This window comes from Hyaloscypha bicolor, assembly GCF_002865645.1.
Source record: "Hyaloscypha bicolor E unplaced genomic scaffold K444scaffold_53, whole genome shotgun sequence".
In the NCBI taxonomy this organism is placed as follows: domain Eukaryota; kingdom Fungi; phylum Ascomycota; class Leotiomycetes; order Helotiales; family Hyaloscyphaceae; genus Hyaloscypha; species Hyaloscypha bicolor.
In genome coordinates, this window is record NW_020194555.1 from 551727 (window position 1) to 560985 (window position 9259).

The 9259-nt window shown below is 45.5% G+C and overlaps 4 protein-coding genes across 4 annotated transcripts; 3 read left to right on the plus strand and 1 right to left on the minus strand.

The window, feature by feature from the left end:
* The first annotated feature begins 225 nt into the window (after positions 1-225).
* Positions 226-2104, plus strand: K444DRAFT_557251 (cytochrome P450). The gene is made up of 6 exons (XM_024876774.1): positions 226-461; positions 517-713; positions 766-1127; positions 1178-1312; positions 1358-1841; positions 1891-2104. Exons 1-6 carry the CDS (start codon positions 242-244, stop codon positions 2011-2013), a joined length of 1521 nt encoding a protein of 506 aa, XP_024739168.1. The 5' UTR covers positions 226-241; the 3' UTR covers positions 2014-2104.
* Positions 2105-4216: 2112 nt separating this feature from the next.
* Positions 4217-4387, plus strand: K444DRAFT_480632 (uncharacterized protein; the record flags this gene model as incomplete). The annotated part of the gene is made up of 1 exon (XM_024872991.1): positions 4217-4387. A coding segment is annotated over one exon (171 nt), but the record flags the coding sequence as incomplete, so codon positions are not given.
* A 716-nt stretch (positions 4388-5103) lies between these two features.
* On the plus strand, positions 5104-5499 carry K444DRAFT_585359 (uncharacterized protein; the record flags this gene model as incomplete). Its single annotated transcript, XM_024877913.1, has 1 exon — positions 5104-5499. One exon carries the CDS (start codon positions 5104-5106, stop codon positions 5497-5499), a length of 396 nt encoding a protein of 131 aa, XP_024739170.1.
* Positions 5500-5860: 361 nt separating this feature from the next.
* K444DRAFT_610368 (alpha/beta-hydrolase) lies at positions 5861-8225 on the minus strand. The gene is made up of 6 exons (XM_024879730.1): positions 7641-8225; positions 7508-7582; positions 6714-7456; positions 6529-6661; positions 6407-6480; positions 5861-6358 (listed from the first exon to the last, which is right to left on the minus strand). Exons 1-6 carry the CDS (start codon positions 7824-7826, stop codon positions 6274-6276), a joined length of 1296 nt encoding a protein of 431 aa, XP_024739171.1. The 5' UTR covers positions 7827-8225; the 3' UTR covers positions 5861-6273.
* Positions 8226-9259: the final 1034 nt, after the last annotated feature.

Here is a 9259-nt window from a genome sequence, read left to right on the forward strand (position 1 = left end):
CAGGTGCTTATCTTCGGGTAACTTTTATTGGATCTTGGATAACGCGGGGATCCACCCCCACCATAGCCAGACACTCGGTGACCACTCATTCTTTTTACCCAAGAAACCGTACCGAACTGGCCAGCGGGAGGGCCCTGGGCCCTGGCCCTGGTGGTCCCAGGTGGAGCTTTCCATATTACCTGGGTTCCAGGTCGAACCCCTCAATCCTCTTTCCTTCTCTTTCAACACACCTCTAATCAAAATGTCTACCTCTACGTCCATCGTCGCGATACTGTACCAGGCGAGATGGTACATTGCTAGCGCTCTATTTGCTTCATACCTTGCCCAAAGCTTTCGAGTCTACCGTCGCCTGGCACATGTCAAAGGACCATGGCTTGCGCAATTCTCTGAAGCTTGGCTTCTCGGAGCCATATACCGACAGCGAGCCCATCACGAGTTCTATGCCGTCAATAAGAAATATGGCAAGTAGCGATAGACGGTGAACTCCAGAACTATTGGCTGATGCCATCAATTTAGGGAATCTCGCCAGAATCGGACCTAATACCCTGCTTACCTGCGATGTAGACCACGTCGGTCGCATGAGCGCCCCCCGTTCCCCTTATGTGAGATCAGATTGGTACCTTGGATTTCGATTAGCACCCGGAATTGATAATGTCTTTTCAATGCGGGATGAAAAAGCCCATACAAAGCGTCGAGCGCAAATGAATCTCGGAGTGAGCCCTCGAATATACACACTCTTCACTGAAACTGACTGAGAGCTTGTAGTATACCGGTAAAGAGAACATAAACTTCGAGCCTCAAATTGATATACACGTCTTGAATTTCATTAATTTGATTCGAAGGAAGTATATCTCGACTTATCCGGAGATGAAAGTCATGGACCTTGCTCAAAAAGCCCAATATTTCACAATCGATGTGATTACAGATCTTGCGACTGGGGCTCCATTTGGAGACTTGGCTACCGATTCGGATCAGCATGACTATCTCAGGACAACAATGGAGGCGCAACCTGCATTTGTTATGATTGGAAGCGTTCCTTCAGTGAACAAATTTATTCAGATTCCATTTATTGGCAAGAGGCTATTTCCAACTGCCGAGGATGAGATTGGAATGGGAAAGATGATCGGGTTTGCCAATGCTCTGCGCTTGAGAATTATTTCTTTCTAACTCTGAGCAGGATTGCCCAGGAAAAGGTTGCAGAGCGTTTCGACCCCGTGAGCAAGCTCAAAATCGAGAAACCAGATATTTTGCAGTCGTTCATAAATCACGATTTGACCAAGGAAGAAGCAGTTTCAGAAAGCCTGCTCTTAATGTAATGAAGCCCGTTTATATGGTCGCCCTAACTAATTGCATATAGCCTCGGCGGGTCTGATACAACTGCCTCCGCGATCCGGGCAACGATGTTATGTATCTTGACATCACCCCAGGCATATCACAGTCTTCAGGCGGAGATTGATGGAGCTGTTCTTAGTAGCCCAGTTGTCCGTGATGACGAAGCACGAAAACTTGTATATCTCCAAGCAGTGATTCTTGAAGGCCTTCGGATGCACCCACCAACTGGGGGTCTCCTGTCCAAGGTGACTCCTCCAGAAGGGGATACAATTGATGGCATTTTTGTTCCTGGGGGGGTTAATATCGCCACTAACACCTGGGCTCTTATGCGGAGTCAAAATGTGTTCGGGCCAGATGTTGACTGCTTCCGCCCAGAGCGATGGCTCAATGTGAGTGAAGCAAAATATGCGGAAATGGCTAGGGTTGTAGACATGACCTTCGGGAGTGGGAGATTTAAATGTCTCGGGAGGACCATTGCATGGATGGAGTTGAACAAGATCTTTGTAGAGGTAAGATGGGTTTTATTCTATCTATCTTTCGAATTGTTAACTGGTATAGTTTCTACGAAACTTTGATTGGGCTGTGGTTGATCCAACAAATCCTTGGAAGAGTGCAAATCTGGGGATTATTGTGCACAGAGAATTTTATGTTCAGGTAACAAAACGAGGAGCGGGGAAATGAGTCAATAAATATTAGACGAATAGCACACTATAATCGGAATCTGGTCCACACTATGTATTGGCTAGTATAAATAAATAAACTATATTTGAACACTATTTATTAAGGTCTACCCAGCATCTTTCCTTTTAGGAGTAAACGAAGTGAGGATTTAACCAAACGCGGGTAACACAACCGCCCAACTCGTCGAGCGTCATCGTACAACAAACAGCACCCCCTACCTGTATTACTACATAGATACAACTTGAAAACTATCGCCTCCTCCCCAAAGTTCTCCACCCCGTCAACCAGACATCAACCCACAAAACCGCGTAGACTCGTATTATCGTATAAACTGGCGTTCGAGGATAAGTCGTTTGAATCGGATAACTCTGATCGCCGACCTGTTGGAAGCGGTATGTCAAACCGTCTTTGCTTATCTACTTGCCGCCAAGCATACGGCCAGAATAGAATTTTCCATGAACTGATGAATATCATAGTGAAAATAACACTACTTCTGCATCAGCATTGCTGCCACCAAGGTAGAGGCTCTAAGCTTTACAAGCTGATTGTAGCCAAAATTAGGTGAGGCACCAGTTTCGACAACCAGAATCGTAGTTGTGCGCTGTTGAAAATAGCAACGTGAGCAATACATGCAAAAGCCTTGCTCAAGTTCCACTCGATATAACCTGGAACGGAGATAGCCGGAACCCAGAACGCGTAGCAAAAGGTGTCCATAAGCGCTACTGCTCCATAACTCCAGCCATAATTGCGCGGTACAAGCAGATAGTGATCCTGGACGAAGTCTCGAATCTCGATCTATCATTGAAATCCTTTATTTCTTGAACCAAAAGTTCCAAAACCAACCATTTTGGAGGAGCCTTCGACGGCGCCATCCCCAAGCTTCTCTTATCTGGGAGACACTCTGGAAGACATATACCAAATTGACTTAGGCCGACCATGCCAGCAAATTATACATATTAAATCAGTGTGCCCCTGCCAACCCCTGCAAACGCCCCTGTTCTTCTCGCGTAGCATCCCCAAACCAGGATTGTCCGCCCAAAGGGGTAAAACCGGAGGCCAACTCTAATTAGGATACATATAAGCACCCTTTCAGGGTAGCCCTAGAAGGGTGGTTATGCAATTGAGATTTTTATTCCCTTCTAGCCCACTTCCCCCACGCTTAGAAGGCTAAATTTTATTATTTTATTATAAGTAGGGCTTTGTTTTTCGGCTATTCTTTAGCCCCCGGTACGCGCACAAAAGGCGGGCAAGAAGCACGTCCTTCCCTCGCCCCTTATAATCGCTTAAGAAGTATATCCTCAAGGCACGTACGACTTAGCTTACTCGGCACGTGAATGCAGCTCCGCTCGCAGTCATGCCCCTTCCGCCTTCGGCGCGTGACTGCGTGCCCCTAGCCTATTAAGGTCCCAGTATTAGTAGAGATAAGCTTTAGAACTCCCAGAATTAGTATGATGGCTAGTTGGCAACTAAAGAATGAGAATCACTCCGAGCTCCAGCGTTAACAATGTCTGTAAGTCTGTCAATTCTCGCAGTCAAGGAAACGGGCCGCTCGCAAACCGCAGCAAACTCCACACTTCCTGGCGCAATTCCTAAGATGTCCCGAGGGGCCTGGATGCCGATTTGGGTGACAGTTGTGACGACCACCACAACTCGAGCGAAGTAATGAGCTATCGCATTATCCACCATGGCGTGCTTCTTTGTAGGGTTGTTGTGCTCAACTTCTGTCATTGTATGATTACTAAATTATGTGAGGCTCTGGGTGGATCTTTTCGGAATTATAAAGGGTTGAAGCTGTGACAGATTGATGCTGTGCTAATGAATTTCTTTTGTTACTATTGCTGCCCAACGCCACAATGCACTGCTCCCTCTTTTTCCCCAGACATAATCAACCTCACCGAAACATCTTGACTCTTCTCTTCAAAATAAAGCTACATTCTCTCAGCAAACTCAAGAAGCCACAATCTTGAAAGTCGAACCGTCCTGAATCTGCCAGGGCGGCTTCTCACTCCTTGCTCGGATCGCGCCCTCTTTATACAGATCTTTGCATTTGCGAAAAGAAATCCGACTACTCAAACTAGATCCCTCGCAGTCTCCGTCTTCCCCAATTATTGCCTCTCTTTCTGTGGCTTCACTTTTTTCCTACGACCTATATTACGAGGCTCTCTCGTACGTGTAGGGGCTGCGCGACATCCAGGAGCCCACCATTTACTTATTTGGCCATGACACAACCGTCAGGAGAAATCTCTCTGCTGCTCTGTATGCACTGAGAGACAAGAAAGAAGCCAGAATTCTATGGATTGACGCCCCATGTATCAACCAGAATGACGACGAGGAGAAGGTTTCTCAAGTTATGCTTATGGAAAAGATATACGATAGCTATGTGTCATGCTGTATCTCGCACAATGATACCGCAAATGAATATTTGGAAGACGTTAACAAGTTTTTCCGTGCAGTTTCGACAATTGAAAGAAACAAGAAAATAGACTCACAGAAATCAGAGATTCTTACGTGTCTTCATTTTTATCGCAACTGCTAGGCGTCGCAAGCACACGATAAAATATTCGGTCTGCACAGCTTAGTGAACCTAAATGGTCGAAGTCTCATTAAGCCCGATTACAAAAGGAGTGTAGAAGATGCATATACCAATCTATGTATGGAACACATCAACCAGATTGGATCTTTTGAAGCTCTAAAGTACGTTCTATGGTCGGCCAAGAATTCGCAATTTGAGGCCACACTACCCTCATGGGTTCCTGACTGGACACTGGACACGCCTGAGCCGAGATGACAGAAAGGGCGTCTGGATCGGTGCTGCTTGTATAACGCCTGTTGGAACCAATCCAGTCAGCCCGAATTCGTCAAAATGTCTGGGAGCTATGTCCTGAGAGTGTGTGGAGTATGCTGTGGTGTTGTGACAAATGTTGGAAGCGAGAGACACGCAGAAGTGGGCCGCGGAAGCAAGGGAAATAAGGGAAGCAAGGGAAGTAAGGAAAAGCCCAGAGCATCCCAAAGGATTGGGCTGGCCTCGCAAAAGCTAGCTGCTTCGTAGAAAGAGAGAAAACAAGAGCTGCCTTCTGGAGCACCATTCTCATGGATACAATAGGAGAAAGTGCAGACCGCAAAGTGACCTCCCTTCGGAGAGCCTCCGAAGCCGATTTCAAGGAATACGAAGGTTTATTAACGCATATTACCAATGGCACTGGTTGGCCGGTGGATACTGATAAGATTTACGTAGCTCTGAAAACTGCCACGCTTCTGCGAAGGTTCTTCATTACTAAAGATGGCCGTTCTGGAATTGGACCTGCTAGAATGGAGGTGGGAGATGAGGTATACGCCTTAAAATGGAGCTGTTGTCCACCTGTTTTAAGATCAGTGGGCCAAATTAGCAGATACAAGCTAATTGGGGATTGCTTCTTGTTAGGATTTATGGACGGTGAGGCTATGGTAGAATTTGATTCTCGGCCTAAAGTGGTCTATATCGAGTAGGCAATTAGGTATTTAGGACGGACATCTTCGTTCTTGAAATATGAGCAGAGATGTGAGCTTCTGGCGCTTTGAAGGGGAGACTTGTGCGAACGTCAGGAATGCCTGTGCGCACCCGCGGCCATACGAGTAGGGCCCACTTCTAATTTTCGCATCTTATGCGAATGCTGAGGCGCTGAACGAAGCATTTATTGAGATGGACGTCGGGTTGGGAAACGCAAAGTTTGAGAGGTTGAAGATCATTGTTAGCGGTGCATGGTCCTCAGGACTCGCAGGGAAGTACGACATTAAATCTAGTGGCCAATCAAAGCCAGCGGGGGATGATCCAAGAGCTCAACAAAATGCAAAATGTGATAAAAGACATGTCGGATCATAAATTCGTTGAATATTGCTATTTCCCTGCCCCAAACTAGTAATATGAATATGCGAAATACTCCTTTTTATAACAAATAAAAGCTGGTGTTCGAATACTAACAAATACTAGTATTCAAGGGTTGCGAAACGGGCTTTAGCTGCGATCGCCCCCTTTTCTTCTTCCAGTCTAGCTTGATTCGCTTCTTTGCTGACAACTTCTCACCGAGCCGTGGCCCCTCCTCGGCAATGTTAACTTTACGCACCGATGGACAATTGGTTAGATGGAGCTCTTTTGGGGTGTTGTTCCGCAACGCATTGGATCACTGGCTTCCTTCATAAGGGGCCGTTTTCAGATAGCATATATTCTGCAGAAATTGAGGTGATGATTTATGCCCAATGTGCTGTCACACGTGACCTGTTCTATCAGCTCGCCATTACGCTCTCCATCCACGGGTACACGGATGCATTGGCCATGGGATATCCCATATGCAGGGCTTTATCGAAGAACCTGTTCCAGTCAACATCGGTATGTTCCCGTGAATAAAACGTCTCTCACCTTGCTTCCTTGGGTGTTCCATGATCAAACAGCAGTATCGAGTCTTCAATTGGCATCAAGCCGTCGTGGGTCCCCTGCACCTCGTGAGTCCAGCTGACGTTGTCCAGAGCGGTAATACTCACGTTGATCAACAGAAGTCTTGTCGACGGCTTCTCGAGGATTCCTAATTTTAGCAACGAGAACTTCTTCTGCACTCCGTTCTTATAGGCCTCGACATTCGTATATCCATGCTTCAAAGCCATCGCCGGACTCAATCTAAAAATCCACACTTAACTTGAATCCGGAGAAAAACTGAAGGGCAACTCACAAGAAAGGATATTCGTGACCGTCCGCCTTTTCAATCCACTCCTTGTCAAAAAACTCGTGCACCCCCGCACCCTGCGCAATCACTCCCTTTAATCGCTCTTTATGCGTATGCGCGATCCTCACAGCATGATACCCACCGGAACTCAGCCCCCATACCAAAACCTTCCCCATATCAAACCTCCTATCTTTCTCCATCCAGCCCAAAACGCTATCCCACAACCTCTCGCTGCTTTCCGGATCCTTAGGATCTGCAGGGCAATCTGCTGTACCAGGAATCTCAACGATGACTGCCGCCCATCCACGATTAATGAACTCTTCGCTCCGTTGCGTGTTATCCGGTCGATATCCATCAAGACCTGTCATTAGCAGCACGGCAGGGACCTTCCCTTTCCTTTCTTGCTTCGGGAATCTCGCATACGCCGGGATCTCGGAACGGTCTTCACCCGATTTATGCGTATGGGGAATCATAACCTCAGTTACAGGCTGCTCCCAAGTCTTGGCGGCCTTGAGATACACGGCTTTTTGGAGAGTCCATGCTTCCCATTTCGTGTCATCGTTCACGGTTGGGAATGCGGAAATGTACGGGAATCGAGCAATGCGGTAGAGGCAAGCGGCGCGGAGGTAGAGGTCACTAGCTTGTTTTGGGTTGGAGGTGAGGATTTCGTCGCCCTTGGACGTGAGAGATGCAGCGATGGGGAAGAATGCTTTGGTGTATTCTGCGCTGGTCCCGTCGTTGATATTCCTCTGCCTTTCGTGTCAGTTGCTTTTTCTCACGCATGCGAGAGAGTCACTCACCTTGATCAGATCCTGGAACACAGGCTCAAAATCCTCGAATTTTCCATCGTGGAATGGATATACCGAGATCGAGCACTATCGCAACACCGTCAGATTCTCCATTCTCAGTGCTCTTCCACTTTTAGTAACTGACCGGAAATTTCCACTTCGACTCCCAAAGCTGCTTAATGCCCTGATGATGCACCATCTTCTTCTCATACGCTTCCTTTCCTATCCTCCAGCTTCTCACTTCTTTTTTCTGCTCCGCCTCACCACCACCGTCCTCTACAAACTTCGTCTTCCCCAATCCCAGTCCCAAACCTCTCCATAGTCCTTGCATCTTTTAATATTTTCAATTGATTCTTCACTGTACCACACGAAAAATATTCAAAACCACAACTTTGGAGCTCACAAATTTAGGCGGCTTCAGCGACCACCAGTGCGGGGTCTACTCTCTTTATGAGAGCCCCATCTTGAGACGTCATCCTAGCTCCAGCTTAACGAACACCGACGGGCCAGGTGCTCGTATCATGGCAAGGACTTGGAGGTCTCCGGATTGTATGTGCGTGTTTGCACTCGGTCTTGCGATGCGAAGGGATGTCTCGGACTTCCCCAACTTGGACGGAACCAGTTAGCTCCTGCTTCTTTGGCTCCGGGCTCCGATGCGCAGATCCGCCAAGGGTTTGAAGGGCTTCATTCATCTTTCATCTTTGATGAGTAAAGATCTTGTGCAACAGAGAGCCCAAGGGAAGCGCGTGGGTTTGCTCAAGTGAGGCCGGGATGCCAATTAGCTCCGAGATGCGTCCGACCTCGGGAACAATGTGCAACGACCTCTTGCATAATTTTGAAACTGTTACTGGCATTCAGCTTCACTTAACGTTCTAAAATGGATAACGAAATACAGTCGCTAGAGTCATCAACTTCAGCATTGAATACTTCGCGAATTTCTAGCTGCATTTCTCCTTGCACAAACGCTTGCTGTCAGCGGGATGGTCCGAGTAGAGCACCCTCTTGCTCGTTTTGATCACTTGCAACTCCAGTTTTTCGGGTACTATATTCAAACTCTCTGCAGCACTGGATCGTGTCCAATATCGGTCTCAGGCTACTTGCATAGCGGTAAGAATTTTTCCAGATTGCTATCAAGCAATATGCACTACAGTCGGTCCGATCCAAAAGCAACAAAACTGTCGCTCTTTTACGCCCATAATAACTTTTTAACTATAACCCCAATTAATTTATACTAAGTATTGTGATTATAGAATAGAGCCAGGCGAAAAATACCTATTAATCAGATTTTAATACGATTTGTGGTTTATTAATAATTGAGGCTTAAAGTATACGAACCCTTTTTACTTTTTGATTTTTTCTTATATAAAACGCGAATATATTTGCTTGCTAAGATTATATAAGCCCGTACTTTAAGGGAATATTATAGTATCTTACTAGCCTTATTATTAATATAATATTAATATTTAAGCCTTATAAGCTTGAAAACCTCTTTCTAAATATTAAATATAGCTTTTCCTAATACTATATATTATATATATAATAGAGCTCTAATATATAAAATTCAAGCTAATTTTAGCGAAACTAATTTTATAAACTTTACTTATTATTTAGCTACTTTTTCTTTTTTGCTTTTATATATTATTTTATTTATTTATTACCTTTTTAAATATTATTCTATAGCATTTTTACTTTTTTTTATATTTATTTAGTAAAATATATAATTATAAAACTTTTATATCATTTTAATTAAATAAGCTTTAAATG